Source organism: Amyelois transitella, chromosome W (genome assembly GCF_032362555.1).
Source record: "Amyelois transitella isolate CPQ chromosome W, ilAmyTran1.1, whole genome shotgun sequence".
NCBI lineage: Eukaryota > Metazoa > Arthropoda > Insecta > Lepidoptera > Pyralidae > Amyelois > Amyelois transitella.
In genome coordinates this window covers 5,260,277-5,278,219 of record NC_083536.1, presented here as the reverse complement: position 1 = coordinate 5,278,219, position 17,943 = coordinate 5,260,277, and the positions used below count along the sequence as shown (strand labels likewise).

At 39.3% G+C, this 17,943-nt stretch overlaps 1 protein-coding gene across 1 annotated transcript; it reads left to right on the top strand.

Moving 5' to 3' along the window:
• Positions 1-10,921: 10,921 nt before the first annotated feature.
• LOC132904098 (uncharacterized) lies at positions 10,922-11,718 on the top strand. Its single transcript, XM_060954021.1, has 2 exons — positions 10,922-11,344; positions 11,713-11,718. The coding sequence occupies exons 1-2, from the start codon at positions 10,922-10,924 to the stop codon at positions 11,716-11,718; spliced, it is 429 nt and encodes a 142-aa protein (XP_060810004.1).
• The last annotated feature ends 6,225 nt before the right edge of the window (positions 11,719-17,943 follow it).

Here is a 17,943-nt window from a genome sequence, read left to right as displayed (position 1 = left end):
GAATTAATGAGATTTACTTTTTATTATCAGGTCAACCTAATAGCCTCACATGTACGTATAACTTCGTAAGAATTTTCTTTCAACTCCTAACCGTTGAGGAGTTGTACCTTCCATCATCAGCTCATTCACATGGGATGATGACTATCAGACGCAAATACTTAAACAGATCTATGAAATTGTCAAAAACGTAATTGCCTGTAAATTTGAGGTTTGCCCTTGATTTCCCTGGAATACCATCATCAGATCCTGACTAGGTAACAACGGGACCAACTTGAAAGTATACTCTACCGAACAAAAAAAGAATCACGTAAATCGGTCCATAAATCTCGGCGTAATCGGTATGTATAAATAAAACACCCGAATTTTATTTTCTACTAGCTTTCCGCCCGCGGCTTCGCCCACGTGTAATTCGGTTATATAAACAGGCTCCATCTTTTTCTATATCTACCACAGCATGAGGAATATAATTCCCATTAACAAACAAAATTTCTTGAACCATTTTAATTAGAAATTTTTTAACTAAAACTATATCTATGGAAATTAACTAAGACTAATAAAGTAACAAAGAAATGAATAAAAAATGAAGAATATATTAAAAAATCAACTCACATTATAAAACTTATCCAACACTAACTAAATATACTACAAAAATATCAAATCTAATCAACAAATCAAAAATTAACTGAAATAGAGAGTAAAATCCATACATATAATAAAACTGTAACTGAACATTGTCTGTACATTGAAGATATTTAAGAAAAAATATTGTAAGGGGTCTTTTTAGGGTCAATAGAAGGCAAAACAATTTTTTTTCAAATTTTTGTCTGTCTGTCTGTCTGTCTGTCTGTCTGTCCGTCTGTCTGTCTGTATGTTTGTACGCGCATCACGCAAAATCTACCGAACGGATCTGAACGAAATTCGGCACAGATATAGTTAGTAACCTGGATTAGAATATAGGCTACTTTTCATCCTGAAATTCTATCCCAAGGGGATGAAATAGGGGGTGCAAGTTTGTATGGAACTTCGTCATTTTTGAATCGATATAAAAAGCTATAAATAATTAATAATCATATTTATTATGATTGAAAAATAGCATTTTATTGATTAATTAATTATGCTTTGTTTATTTATTTAGTTCCCGTGGTTTAGATATTTATTTTTTGCCCACCCGATACGAGATGGCGCCTCATGAGAATTTAAGACAACACAATTGTAGCCGCTGGCAAAATTTTTAATTAATTATATAATTAAAACTTCTTTTATTCATTGATTCAGTTTCGCCAGCACTTACCGTTTCACCACATCTTTGAGAAGAATTTTTTTTTATGTAGGTAGTTTGACGCGCCCCGCATCGGCGACGGTTGCCATGCTCCTCAAGATTAGCAGGAATAACACACATGTAGTAACGCCAGTACTTACCATTTCACCATTGATTTAGTTCCCGTGGTTTAGATATTTATTTTTTGACCATCCGATACGAGATGGCGCCACGAGAATTTAAGAAATAACGCGATTGTAGCCGCTGGCAAAATTAGATAGTACCGATGCTTGCAGCATCGGTACTTATTCGGTAGAGTTCCTTAATTCACTTTCGGCATCTGGACTGCCCGCGCATACAATTGCTCTAAAAGTAGACATTCCATTTTGTAATGGGACTGCCTTAAAGTGGTGTCGCTTCATAACATTATAATAGAAGCTAAAATTCTTACTGGTTGTGCAGCTGGTGAAATTGTTTTTATACCGCGCATTCCCCTCATTCCCAACAACTTTCCATTTCAAATTAAGCGTGTACAGTTTCCAATGGCTATATGTTTCGCGATGACAATTAACAAATCGCAAGGTCAAACACTTGGAGCAGCCGGAGTCGACCTCAGGACGATTTGCTTCTCACACGGACAGCTCTACGTCGCTTGCTCGCGGGTCACCAGCTGTGACAGTTGATTTGTGATGTCTCCAATGGGCAAGACAGCAAATGTTGTAAACAAAGAGATAAGTACTTTAACTTTCCATTATTATAATTTCCTTTTTTTGTCTTTAGAATTTATTCGTTTATTAACAGCTGCGCTTCCGAGCTTTGCTTTTGTAAGAAAAATAAACTATATTCTATTCCAGGCATTATTCTTCCCGTGTACGTAAGTTTCATCAAAATCCATCCAATAGAATTTGCGTGATTGAGTAGCATCCTCAAACAAGCACTCACGTAGGTACATCAATTTTTTTGAAGAGTTTGTTTGTTTGAACGCGCTAATCTTAGGAACTACTGATTCGAAATGAAAAATTATTTTTGCGTTGAATATACCATTTATCGAGGAAGGCTTTAGGCTATATAACATCACGCTGCAACTTTAACGAGAAAACAAAAAATGGACTATGTGAAAAAAAACGGGGAAAATTATTCATCCTTGAGGGCTTCAATGATGCTCAAAATTACAATTCCACGCGGACGAAGTCGCGGGCACAGCTAGTAAGTTAAATAAGTGAAGTTAAAAGTTAATGAATCAAACGAAAATAATTTCAAATCAAAATATTTGTAGCGTGTAATATGTAGTTTCGCGTATGTCCGCTAGGGGCGCTGCTAAAATTACACGATAAATTAAAATATTTTACGCTACCTAGTTAAATGACGGTAACGAAACCATAGCGCGATCTATCTCGATGCCAACGCCATCTATCGAGCATCGAGACAACTCGTGATAGTTAATAGAAAATAAAATTCGGGTGTTTTATTTATGCATACCGATTACGCCGAGATTTATGGACCGATTTACGTGATTCTTTTTTTGTTCGGTAGAGTATACTTTCAAGTTGGTCCCGTTGTTACCTAGTCAGGATCTAATGATGGTATTCCAGGGAAATCAAACTCAAATTAAGTATTTGCGTCTGATAGTCATCATCCCATGTGAATGAGCTGATGATGGAAGGTACAACTCCTCAACGGTTAGGAGTTGAAAGAAAATTCTTACGAAGTTATACGTACATGTGAGGCTATTAGGTTGACCTGATAATAAAAAGTAAATCTCATTAATTCTCATATTAAGAATTTAGGTGAAAATGGATGCGGACAAATTTCGTAGCTGTTTGTATGGGTAGTGTTAACACAAAATAGGGATTAAAAGGCGTGATGTTATTAATGTTATGCATGTATGTACATAATTATGTATGTTATTATGTATGTTAAAGAGACGACTGAAAGTTGTCATACAAAGTCTTTTTTTTTAAGGATGGGAAATCATCAAATGACCTCTCCCGCTCTGGGTGGAACGGAAGGGAGTGTCAGACTTTTACTGACTAAAACCCACCTCGTTCCTTCAGTTGCCCTTTGCGTTCCGGGGCCACGGTATCTCGTTAGAACTTTCCCGCAGCCCCGGCTCAGTTTATCCCGTTTTCCCCCCCTTGGGGGTTGACATTTCAAAAATCCCTTCTTAGTGCTCACTTATGTTACTAAAGAAATCTCTGTTCAAAATCTCAGACTCCTATACCGAGCGGTTTCGGCTGTGCGTTAATAAATCAGTCACCCAATCGCACCCCCTAAATCACGATTGGAGGGTAGTTTGAAAAAACTTATAATGTCAAACATATTTACTTGCCTATGTACGTGTTCATGCCAAGTTTCAAGTTTATAAACCCAAGGAATAAGATTTTTCATAGAAACGTTTTTACCCCTTTTCCCCCCCTTGGGGGTTGAATTTCCAAAAATCCTTTCTTAGTGCTCCCCTACATATCCCAAGGAACCTACATTCCAAATTTCAGCTGTCTACGACCAGTAGTTTCGACTGTGCGTTGTCTGTCAGTCAGTCACTCAGTAACGGAAGAGTTTTATATATATAGACTAGCTTTCCGCCCGCGGCTTCGCCCACGTGTAATTCGGTTATATAAACAGGCTCCATCTTTTTCTATATCTACCACAGCATGAGGAATATAATTCCCATTAACAAACAAAATTTCTTGAACCATTTTAATTAGAATTTTTTTAACTAAAACTATATCTATGGAAATTAACTAAGACTAATAAAGTAACAAAGAAATGAATAAAAAATGAAGAATATATTAAAAAATCAACTCACACTATAAAACTTATCCAACACTAACTAAATATACTATCAAAAATATCAAATCTAATCAACAAATCAAAAATTAACTGAAATAGAGAGTAAAATAAGTTAAATAAGTCAAGTTAAAAGTTAATGAATCAAACGAATAATAATTTCAAATTTCAAATCAAAATATTTGTAGTGTGTAATATGTAGTTTCGCGTATGTCCGCTAGGGGCGCTGCTAAAATTACACGACAAATTAAAATATTTTACGCTACCTAGCTAAATGACGGTAACGAAACCATAGCGCGATCTATCTCGATGCCAACGCCATCTATCGAGCATCGAGACAACTCGTGATAGTTAATAGAAAATAAAATTCGGGTGTTTTATTTATGCATACCGATTACGCCGAGATTTATGGACCGATTTACGTGATTCTTTTTTTGTTCGGTAGAGTATACTTTCAAGTTGGTCCCGTTGTTACCTAGTCAGGATCTGATGATGGTATTCCAGGGAAATCAAGGGCAAACCTCAAATTTACAGGCAATTACGTTTTTGACAATTTCATAGATCTGTTTAAGTATTTGCGTCTGATAGTCATCATCCCATGTGAATGAGCTGATGATGGAAGGTACAACTCCTCAACGGTTAGGAGTTGAAAGAAAATTCTTACGAAGTTATACGTACATGTGAGGCTCTTAGGTTGACCTGATAATAAAAAGTAAATCTCATTAACGTTAAGAATTTAGGTGAAAATGGATGCGGACAAATTTCGTAGCTGTTTGTATGGGTAGTGTTAACACAAAATAGGGATTAAAAGGCGTGATGTTATTAATGTTATGCATGTATGTACATAATTATGTATGTTATTATGTATGTTAAAGAGACGACTGAAAGTTGTCATACAAAGTCTTTTTTTTTAAGGATGGGAAATCATCAAATGACCTCTCCCGCTCTGGGTGTAACGGAAGGGAGTGTCAGACTTTTACTGACTAAAACCCACCTCGTTCCTTCAGTTGCCCTTTGCGTTCCGGGGCCACGGCATCTCGTTAGAACTTTCCCGCAGCCTCGGCTCAGTTTATCCCGTTTCCCCCTCTTGGGGGTTGACATTTCAAAAATCCCTTCTTAGTGCTCACTTATGTTACTAAAGGAACCTCTGTTCAAAATCTCAGACTCCTATACCGAGCGGTTTCGGCTGTGCGTTAATAAATCAGTCACCCAATCGCACCCCCCAAAATCACGATTGGAGGGTAGTTTGAAAAAACTTATAATGTCAAACATATTTACTTGCCTATGTAAGTGTTCATGCCAAGTTTCAAGTTTATAAACCCAAGGAATAAGATTTTTCATAGAAACGTTTTTACCCCTTTTCAACCCCCAAGGGGGGGAATTTCCAAAAATCCTTTCTTAGTGCTCCCCTACATATTCCAAGGAACCTACATTCCAAATTTCAGCTGTCTACGACCAGTAGTTTCGACTGTGCGTTGTCTGTCAGTCAGTCACTCAGTAACGGAAGAGTTTTATATACTACTCTGTCAAGAAAGTAGCAGGAAAAGATCAATAATACACAAACTGTTTGTTATTCATCCAAATTTATTTTATCACCTTCAAAATATGCTCCTTTAGAAACGATACACTTACGCCAACGAATAATCCAATCATCAAAACATTTTTTAAACGCTGTTTCCGGAATTGAGGTCAGTTCTCGCCGCGAATTCTCTTTTATGTCTTCTACCGATTGAAAACGGGTGCCACGAAGTGGTAATTTGAGTTTAGGAAAAAGAAAAAAGTCGGCTGGAGCCATATCTGGTGAATATGGTGGTTGCTCGATGGTATTTGTTGAGTGTTTGGTTAAAAATTCGTTCACAATGATGGCCTTGTGCGAAGGTGCATTATCATGGTGCAAAATCCAAGAATTTTACATACATACATACATACATATGATCACGTCTATATCCCTAGCGGGGTAGACAGAGCCACCAGTCTTGAAAAGACTGATAGGCCACGTTCAGCTGTTTGGCTTAGTGATAGAATTGAGATTCAAATAGTGACAGGTTGCTAGCCCATCGCCTAAAAGAGGAATCCCAAGTTTATAAGCCTATCCCTTAGTCGCCTTTTACGACATCCGTGTGAAAGAGATGGAGTGGTCCTATTCTTTTTTGTAATGGTGCCGGGAACCACACGGCACTTCCAAGAATTTTCTTTCCACAAATCTGGCCTTTTTCGTCGGATTTGCTCTCTTTAACGCCGCATAACACTCAAATAATGTTTATTTACCGTTTGACCTTCCGGCAAGAATTCCGAGTGCACAACACCGCGATAGTCAAAGAAAACAGTCAACATGACTTTGACTTTTGAACGACTTTGGCGTGGTTTTTTCGGTTTCGGTTCAGTTGGAAGGCGCCACTCCGAAGCTTGTTGACTAGTTTGCATGTCAAACTCGTAAACCCACGTCTCGTCACCAGTAACAATGCGTTTCATGAATGTTGGGTCGGAATTGACTCGTTCTAGCATGTCCTCAGCGACTCTCATGCGATTGAGTTTTTGAAAAAAATTCAGGTCTTTTGGGACTAGCCGAGCGGCAACATGTTTCATACCCAAATTATTAGTTAAAATGGTACGGATCGACTCGTGAGATACAGAAAGTTCGGTGGCTATCTCTCTCAAAGTGGAATGAGGATTTTCAGTCACTATTTCCTTCACTTTTGCGATGTTAACTTCAGTTGCAGACGTTGATGGCCTACCAGAGCGAGGCAAATCTTCCATCACATCTCGACCGCTTTTGAACGCTTTGTACCACTCATAAGCACGAGTTTTTGATAAAGTCGATTCACCGTAAGCCTTCTGTAACATTTTCAGTGACTCCGAACACGATATTCCATTGGCAATGCAAAATTTAAGACAAACTCTTTGTTCGATGTTTTTATCCATTATGAAATTAGCAATACACACTAGATATGATATAACTAAAAATAGCACTGTATTTAATGTAAACAACAGATGCAACTCAAACTCTGCGCCAAAATGGAAAACAGTTGTGCCAATCTAACAACAACAAAAAAAAAAAAAAATTGAATTTGGAACCATAAATAAATAATCCATTCCCGATACTTTTCTGACTGAATGTATATAGATTAACTATCACGAGTTGTCTCGATGCTCGATAGATGGCGTTGGCATCGAGATAGATCGCGCTATGGTTTCGTTACCGTTATTTAGCTAGGTAGCGTAAAATATTTTAATTTATCGTGTAATTTTAGCAGCGCCCCTAGCGGACATACGCGAAACTACATATTCGTACTACAAATATTTTGATTTGAAATTATTATTCGTTTGATTCATTAACTTTTAACTTGACTTATTTAACTTATTTTACTCTCTATTTCAGTTAATTTTTGATTTGTTGATTAGATTTGATATTTTTGATAGTATATTTAGTTAGTGTTGGATAAGTTTTATAGTGTGAGTTGATTTTTTAATATATTCTTCATTTTTTATTATTTTCTTTGTTACTTTATTAGTCTTAGTTAATTTCCATAGATATAGTTTTAGTTAAAAAATTTCTAATTAAAATGGTTCAAGAAATTTTGTTTGTTAATGGGAATTATATTCCTCATGCTGTGGTAGATATAGAAAAAGATGGAGCCTGTTTATATAACCGAATTACACGTGGGCGAAGCCGCGGGGGGAAAGCTAGTTGAAGATATTTAAGAAAAAAATTTATAAGGGGTCTTTTTAGGGTCAGTAGAAGCCAAAACAATTTTTTTTAGAATTTTTGTCTGTCTGTCTGTCTGTCTGTCCGTCTGTCTGTATGTATGTTTGTACGCGCATCACGCAAAATCTACCGAACGGATCTGAACGAAATTCGGCACAGATATAGTTAGTAACCTGGATTAGAATATAGGCTACTTTTTATCCTGAAATTCTATCCCAAGGGGATGAAAAAGGGGGTGCAAGTTTGTATGGAACTTCGTCATTTTTGAATCGATATAAAAAGCTATAAATAATTAATTATTATATGTATGGATAATGATTAAAAAAAATTATAAAAAAATAGCATTTTATTTATTTAATTCAATTTGCTTTGTTTATTTAGTTCCCGTGGTTTAGATATTTCTTTTTGACCACCCGATACGAGATGGCGCCTCATGAGAATTTAAGAAATAACACGATTGTAGCCGCTGGCAAATTTTTTAATTAATTAAAAATTCTTATGGAGATAATGTAACTGTATCTGATGAAAGAGTTATCAATCATTGCCTTTGTTCGCTTCAAGATGTTGTCTTATCAATTGATGATTCTTTGAGTTACTACGGTCTTCCGGAACTACAGGAAACCTCTGACGATCCACAAGTGAGTCGCAAATATTCAGCAGATACAAGTTATGACGCTGTTGCAATGGCTGAGATCGTAAATAATGGTATTGGGATGATTTCCGATGAGCAAAAGTCTGTGTTTGACAACGTATTGAGAAGTGTTAACGAAGAGCAGGGTGAAACATTTTTCTTTGACGCGCCTGGTGGTACAGGCAAAACCTTTTTGACTCGCTTATTACTGGCTGAGGTCAGAAGGCAAGGAAAGATAGCGTTAGCTGTTGCGTCTTAGGGGATAGCTGCCACCTTATTACCTAGAGGGAAAACAGCGCACACTATGTTCAAGATCCCTTTGGACCTGGATATAAATGAGACTCCAGTTTGTGCAGTGCAGTGTCGCGGAACAGCGACAAAGCAAAAATACTAGCAGAATGTAGCCTAATCGTTTGGGACGAATGCACCATGGCTCATAAAAAAGCAGTGGAAGCAGTCGACCGTACGCTTAAAAATATCCGGCGAAACAATCACATTATGGGAGGTACCACTGTATTATTTTGTGGTGATTTCCACCAGACTCTACCCGTCATAAGCCGAGGTACTAGAGCTGATGAAGTAAGCGCATGTCTCAAACGTTCCATACTCTGGCCTCAGGTTAGGAAATTAAGTCTAACACGTAATATGGGAGAATATGGGTGGTAATCCTCGAGCGCAAGAATTCTCAGATGTGTTATTAAAAATCGGTTATGGTACGTTGCCTGAATCGAACGGATTGGTGACTCTGCCAGAGAACCTCTGTCAAGTAGTTACTTCGGTGGAGGAACTTATTCATTTCGTTTATATCTCAAACCTATCTCAAGTAATTCATCACGAGGATTCTTGGATATGCGAGCGAGCAATCCTAACACCCAAAAATGAGCAAGCAGCTGCTATTAATTTAAGTATTTTGGAAAAAATTGATGGGAGCGAGGTGGTATATCAATCCATAAATACAGTTTTAGATAGTACCGATGCTACAACTTATCTTATAAAAGTAGGCATTCCAATTATATTGCTACGCAACTTAACCCCGCCGAAACTTTGTAATGGGATTCGTCTTAAAGTGATGTCGCTTCAGAACAATATTATAGAAGCTGAAATACTTACTGGTTGTGCAGCTGGTGAAATTGTTTTTATACTGCGCATTCCCCTCATTCCCAACAACTTTCCATTTCAATTTAAGCGTGTGCAGTTTCCAGTGGCTATATGTTTCGCGTTTTATTTGTGATGTCTCCAATGGGCAAGACAGCAAATGTTGTATACAAAGAGATACTTTAACTCTCTATTATTATAATTTCCTTTTTTTGTCTTTAAAATTTATTAGTTTTTTAACACCTCCGCCCCGGGACTTTGCTTTTGTAGGAAAAATAAACTATGTTCTATTCCAGGCATTATTCTTCCCGGGTACGTAAGTTTCATCAAAATCCATCCAGTAGAATTTGCGTGATTGAATAGCATCCTCAAACACGCACTCACGTGGGTACATCTATTTTTTTTTGCATAATATTAGTTTATGTCAATGCAAGGCTCTTTATCTAAGCAATCTTTTTATGGAAGCGAAATTAACGCAGGCGAAGCCGCGGGCAAAAGCTAGTACATATAATAAAACTGTAACTGAACATTGTCTGTACATTGAAGATATTTAAGAAAAAATATTGTAAGGGGTCTTTTTAGGGTCAATAGAAGGCAAAACAATTTTTTTTTAAATTTTTGTCTGTCTGTCTGTCTGTCTGTCTGTATGTTTGTATGCGCATCACGCAAAATCTACCGAACGGATCTGAACGAAATTCGGCACAGATATAGTTAGTAACCTGGATTAGAATATAGGCTACTTTTTATCCTGAAATTCTATCCCAAGGGAATGAGATAGGGGGTGCAAGTTTGTATGGAACTTCGTCATTTTTGAATCGATATAAAAAGCTATAAATAATTAATTATCATATTTATTATGATTGAAAAAATAGCATTTTATTGATTAAATTAATTATGCTTTGTTTATTTATTTAGTTCCCGTGGTTTAGATATTTATTTTTTGCCCACCCGATACGAGATGGCGCCTCATGAGAATTTAAGAAATAACACAATTGTAGCCGCTGGCAAAATTTTTAATTAATTATATAATTAAAACTTCTTTTATTCATTGATTTAGTTTCGCCAGCACTTACCGTTGCACCACATCTTTGAGAAGAATTTTTTTTTTTATGTAGGTAGTTTGACGCGCCCCGCATCGGCGACGGTTGCCATGCTCCTGTGGTGAACAGTTAACGAAATAAAATTCAGTCATTCAACTTCACTCAGCTAACACGGTTGTTTTACTTACTACCTATAAATGACTCATAACTCGATAGCCACCTAAACACTTACATTGGTGACCCCGATTAGTTTTGTAACATAGTAACACGTTCCGCGATTTTAACTTGTGATTTAATTTTCTTTGTTATCTTCGTGTCACGATAATTATACTGCACAACCTGTCAGCCTTCCTTAAGGGACTCTCACTGACTTCGTTCCAAGAGGCATATATCCATCGCGCAACATGAATACGAGTGGAAATTGCACCCCCGGAACTCCTGGATGCGGAGCGCCGAGCACCAGCAATGTCAACACAGAAATTGCAGCCTTCGGCATATCGTCAAAGATACCAGATTTTTGGGTCGAGATGCCCAGAGTTTGGTTTGCTCAGTTCGAGGCGATAATGGCTCCTCAGAAGCAAGGTGATGAAGCTAAGTATGCTATGGTGCTGTCAAAAATTGGCAAAGAAGTTGTCAGGCAGATAACCGACATCATAACGGCACCTCCCGAAAAGAAGAAATACGAGGCTGTCAAGGAAAGATTGCTGTCTGTTTATGAAGAGTCGGAAGAACGTCAATTTCAAAAGTTGGTCGGTGAAATGGAGTTAGGCGACCAAAAACCATCTTCCCTGTTGAGGCGTATGAGGGAATTAGCACGCAATAGTCAAGTAAGTGATAAGACTCTACACAGTCTATGGCTATCAAGACTCCCTGATCACGTGCGAGCCGTATTAATGGTAAGTCAAGATCAGAAACTTGATAATCTTGCCATTATTGCAGATAAAATATTAGAAGGAAGGTCAGCTGAAGTATCGGAAGTGTCGAGCGGGCAACCACAACTTATGATAGAAATATTAAATCAAATGAGTAAGTTAACCATGGAGATAGCAGCCTTGAAGTCAAACTCATTTCAAAATAACTACGGACGTCGCAATTTCAATAGAAACCGAAGTTCGGAGCGCTCAAGATCCCGTTCGAGACCTAGAATAACACCCGATAGCCCCAATTGGTTATGTAAATATCACCTGCGTTACAGAAATAGAGCCCGAAACTGTGTAAAACCATGCAACTGGAAGAAGCCGTCGGAAAACTAAATACAGCGTTGACAGAGGCGGTCGTCAGCGCTATTACACCATCAAACCGCCTATGCGTTATCGACAGAAAAAGTGGATACCGTTTTTTAGTGGATACAGGTGCCAACATCTCCGCAATCCCGAAAAGAGGGAATAAACTGAAAACTGATAACACATATAAAATATACGCCGCAAACGGCACCGTAATACAAACATATGGTGACAAAACGCTGACTCTAGATTTGAATATGAGACGACCGTACAGGTGGACTTTCATCGTTGCTGACATTACGCAACCAATATTAGGCGCCGATTTTTTAGAAAAACATAATATTTTGGTGGATCTTCGAAACAAACGCCTGATAGATGGCACGACTGGACTTCAGAGGGACGCAAAATTCATGAAGTCAAGCACGCCTACACTGCGGACCATCAAATTAACAGAAGAGTATGAAGACATTTTGGTTGATTATCCAAGTATTTTGAGACCTCTCGACGCTTTATCACAACCAAAACACAACGTTGTTCATCAAATTATTACCGATGGACACCCAGTTTACTCAAAATCCAGGCCATTACCAGCTGATAAATACTTAAGGGTGAAAAAAGAAATTGAGCAGATGTTAGAAACTGGTATATGTAGACCCTCCAAGAGCCCGTGGGCCAGCCCCTTACACGTCACTACGAAGAAAAACGGCGAGTTGCGGCTTTGTGGCGATTATAGGAAACTAAACGCAATCACGGTACCGGATAGATACCCTATCCCGAGAGTATTAGATTTCACGTACCTATTACCAGGAACCAGCATATATTCTAAAATAGATTTAAAAAGAGCCTACAATCAAATACCAGTTCAGGATGTCGAAAAAACCGCCGTAATCACGCCATTTGGCCTATTTGAGTTCCCTAGAATGCCATTTGGTTTACGCAACGCAGGACAAACCTTCGTCAGATTCCTGAATCAAGTTTTAGCGGGATTGGACTTCATTTTCATATATATCGACGATATACTTGTGGCTTCATCGTCGACTGAAAGTCATCGACAACACCTCCGCGAAGTATTCAGAAGGTTGGATGAACATGGCATTGCAATAAATCGAGACAAATGCGTGTTGGGTCAGTCGCAAGTAGAATTTTTGGGCTATTTGATTACGCAAGATGGTATCAAGCCGTTACCTGAGAAGGTCGAAGCAATAAATAAATATCCAACTCCGAGTACCGTGCAGGAATTACGTCGATTTTTAGGTATGATCAATTTCTACCGAAATAACATACCACAAGCAGCTAAATACCAAGCTCAACTAAACAAGTATCTGGTTCGGTCCAAGAAAAACGACAAGACACAAATCCAATGGACCCCGGAGGCACTAGAAGCATTCGATCAATGTAAAGCAAGTCTAAGCGACGCGGTTACATTGACGTCACCGACGACACACTCCCCGCTATCGCTCATGACAGATGCGTCACAAACGTGCGTCGGCGCTGTTCTCCAACAATATGAAAATGACATTTGGAAACCGCTATCATTTTTTTCAAAAGGTTTAAGCGAGACTCAATCAAAGTACAGTACATACGATCGCGAATTACTGGCAATTTACATGGCAATAACACATTTTCAACCTTATGTAGAAGGAAGAGAGCTAATAATATACACAGATCACAAGCCACTATGTTATGCCTTCACTACTAAACAAAACGGTGTAAATAAAAAGGAATCCCCAAGGCGATTACGTCATCTCGAGTTCATTGCACAGTTCACAACAGACATACGTCACCTCGCCGGTAACCTGAACCCGGTAGCCGATGCATTATCACGAGTCGAACAAATAGATTGTCCTTCACCTGTGGATTGGAGTGAGATAGCAGATACTCAAAACAATGATTACGAACTCAAACAGCTGTTGCATAAAAGCAATCTTAATTGGAAGAAAATACATTTATTCGGGAATAAATACTTGTATTGTGAAAATTCTAAAAATCAATTGAGACCATATGTGCCGAATTTGCCACTCGTCACAACATCAAATCAAACATCTACTGTCAATCATCACGAAGAAATTGACGCGCTCGACCAATAGCAGCGAAGAATCTAAATCGCGATTTCAGAGATTTCATGGATTGGAGCATAAATACAACCTCCGACACAACATCGTCGGAGCCGCGGTTCCCCAGGCATAACTCCTAGCCTGGCGGAAGATCTTCCCTTTGGTGGCGGTCGAGCCGAATCATCGCTCCCGCTACATTGGTGACCCCGACGTGATTGGAAGCAACCTTCTTCATCAACTCCAATCCTTATCAGCATCACTCCTCACTCTGCAAGCAGTCTCACAGCAAGCCAGCAACTGGGTATCGCAGCAGGTCCATCGCAGCCAACGCAACGAGCTTCCTGGTCCTGTCTCCACCCGCACTCACTCTCATCGACTTCGGCGACCGACGCGTCTACGCAGCCCACGCCTGGATCTCATCGGCGGCGTCTCTTCTCCAGCGTGGCAGCTCTGCACGACTCCTACCGACGCCGACAGTCGACTTCGCTCTCTACTGTCTCGACTCACCGCAGACTACGAGCAACGCAACGGCTCACTCCTGACTCACTAGGACTTCGAGCAACTTCCGACTCACTGGAAGACAACTGGCACTTGCAAGCTACTGAAGCACAGATTGCACAGCAAGATCAAGACTTCAGACCTCCGGTCTTGGGGGGGAGTACTGTGGCGACATCTCTACGCCACTCGTCACAACATCAAATCAAACATCTACTGTCAATCATCACGAAGAAATTGACGCGCTCGACCAATAGCAGCGAAGAATCTAAATCGCGATTTCAGAGATTTCATGGATTGGAGCATAAATACAACCTCCGACACAACATCGTCGGAGCCGCGGTTCCCCAGGCATAACTCCTAGCCTGGCGGAAGATCTTCCCTTTGGTGGCGGTCGAGCCGAATCATCGCTCCCGCTACACTCCTCAAGATTAGCAGGAATAACACACATGTAGTAACGCCAGTACTTACCATTTCACCATTGATTTAGTTCCCGTGGTTTAGATATTTATTTTTTGACCATCCGATACGAGATGGCGCCACGAGAATTTAAGAAATAACGCGATTGTAGCCGCTGGCAAAATTAGATAGTACCGATGCTTGCAGCATCAGTACTTATTCGGTAGAGTTCCATTATTCATTTTCGGCATCTGGACTGCCTGCGCATACAATTGCTCTAAAAGTAGACATTCCATTTTGTAATGGGACTGCCTTAAAGTGGTGTCGCTTCATAACATTATAATAGAAGCTAAAATTCTTACTGGTTGTGCAGCTGGTGAAATTGTTTTTATACCGCGCATTCCCCTCATTCCCAACAACTTTCCATTTCAAATTAAGCGTGTACAGTTTCCAATGGCTATATGTTTCGCGATGACAATTAACAAATCGCAAGGTCAAACACTTGGAGCAGCCGGAGTCGACCTCAGGACGATTTGCTTCTCACACGGACAGCTCTACGTCGCTTGCTCGCGGGTCACCAGCTGTGACAGTTAATTTGTGATGTCTCCAATGGGCAAGACAGCAAATGTTGTAAACAAAGAGATAGGTACTTTAACTTTCCATTATTATAATTTCCTTTTTTTGTCTTTAGAATTTATTCGTTTTTTAACAGCTGCGCTTCCGAGCTTTGCTTTTGTAAGAAAAATAAACTATGTTCTATTCCAGGCATTATACTTCGTTGCTGCATCCTATGAGATTTAATAAACTTTGTAGTCCGTTTCCTGTGGTACTGCATCATCACACGATATTTAGATTTTTAAAATAAAAAATAAATAAAAGTCCTTGTATTGACCACATGTTTCGGCCGATCTCCGGTAGGTGGCGCCGTCAGCTCTGCAATCATTCGTTTTTCGTGTGTTGCATCACTCACGTGCGCTCCGTTAAAATTAAAATTGTTTATGCTGAAATTAGAGTTAAAAGTTGGTTTTTACTTAATTTTTCTAGTGAAAAATGGGAGAAAGAACCAAGGATAAGACAGACGAGGAAATTGAAAGGAAAATTAGACGTTTAGAAAAGGAATTGAGTGAACGAAAGAAATGGACGACGCCGCCTCCAAATTTCCTTCGGAATGAAGGTGGGTTTATTTCTTTTACAAATCCCGATACCTTTGTACTTTGTTGTATACATTAAATAATTATTTCCTCAGGGGTGACACGCGATGTCATCCGGAAATTTGTATACATTAAATAATTATTTCCTCAGGGGTGACACGCGATGTCATCCGGAAATAAATCCGACTACTTTCCTAAGGGATGATACGTGATATCATCTGGAAAGTACATATATATTTACCCAAGCTAATTTAGCTGTACTGTTCAAATAGATCGTGATTGGGACTCCTTACACACTTCTTCGTACGACTATCGAGATGAAGTGGACCTCGACGTACTCCCACTTGGCGAGGAGAATGAAATACCGGGGTCTGTACCCCGGTCGCCCGAGGTAAACATGGCCGACGACTCGCAGCATATTCATGACTCGAATGATGCAAAGACAGTGCCTATTCCCGACGCGGCGGTGCCACAAACAGAGGAGGAATTTACGGTCCCTGATGAAATCATGGAAGTACTTGGTGAAGCGAAGAAATCCGAAGAAACCTTCGGAAAGGCAAGGTGTCTCTGAACGGTTGGGAAAAATCCTTATCGAGGGTTTGGCAAAGGAACAGAAGGAAACTTTGTTAACTAAGACTTTGATAATCCCAGAGAATTTTCAACTTGTAAAGGCACTAAAATTAAACCCCGAAGTAGCGTCAGTACTCACCGATCCGGCAAAAAATCGGGACAAGCGACTCGAAAGGTTGCAGAATCAGCTGGGATCTGGTATCGCAGGATTGGTTAACCTTACAACAGATTTAATCAATAAGGACATTGATAAAATGCTCATTATTAAAAGAATATCTGAGGTGAACCAAATATTACTTGATCTCCATTTCGAAGAAACCATGGGTCGTAGACGATTGATCATACCTATGTTGGACAACAAGTTTATTAATTTTATTCAGAATGTGAAACGCGACCAATTTCTTTTTGGAGACAATCTAGGCGAAAACATCAAGACATCTAAATCTATTGAAAAATCGAATATGCAGGGCCCCATACATCGCGCGCTCAGCCATCGACCTCGCGGTACTACCCCGAGCCGCCGCCGCCGGCCGCCAGGAGGCCCCCGGCCACGGCGGCGCGTCGCCCTCCGCCGCCACCCCCGCGGCGACACTCGCAGGACTTTCGCAGCCGCCGTCGCTAGAAAAGGTACCCTTTGCTGGCCGTATTCAATATTTTCTTTGTAACTCGTTAAAAATAACAATGGACCCACAATTTCTAGAAATAGTTAGTGGATACAAGCTCAAGTTGAATCAAACTCCTGTACAGGTTGTCGAACCATGTAATCCTCCTTATTCAAGAAATGAAATGTTAAATTTGATTGAAAAACTTAAACAGATGGGTTCGATTGTGTCATGTTCACCGTGTGAAGGTCAATTTATATCCCCAATATTTTTAATACCGAAAAGTAATGGTTCAAATAGATTTATTCTTAATTTAAAGAATCTTAATAAATTTATTCAACAACAACATTTTAAAATGGAGGCCACTAAATTGTTATCTAATAATTCCTACATGGCGACCATTGATCTCAAGGACGCGTACTTTGTCGCTCCCATTCATGCGGTTCACAGAAAATACCTACGCTTTCGTTTTGATAATGTATTATATAAATAACTTGCTTGCCATTCGGCGCCGTTTGTTTTTACGAAGTTGATAAAACCGGTACTTACCTATTTGCGCAGTTCACAACATCGAATAGTAGGATACCTAGATAATATCTGGTGTATGGCTGAAAGCTATAACTCGTGTACCAATACAGTATCAGAAGTTATCCATATTTTGGAATTGTTAGGATTTGTAATTAACTATGAAAAAAGTTGTTTATTACCTACTCAAAAATGCAAATTTTTAGGTATTCAACTGAATTTAAAAAATATGACTATGGAATTGCCTACGGGAAAACGATATGACCCGAAATATTTCCAGTAAAAAGTCAATAAAAATTCGAGACTTCGCTAAGTTTGTCGGAATTTTGACGGCAGCCTGCCCAGCCGTTTCTTATGGCTTTTATGGCTGTATACAAAGCGCTTTGAGAAGGAAAAATATTTAGCTC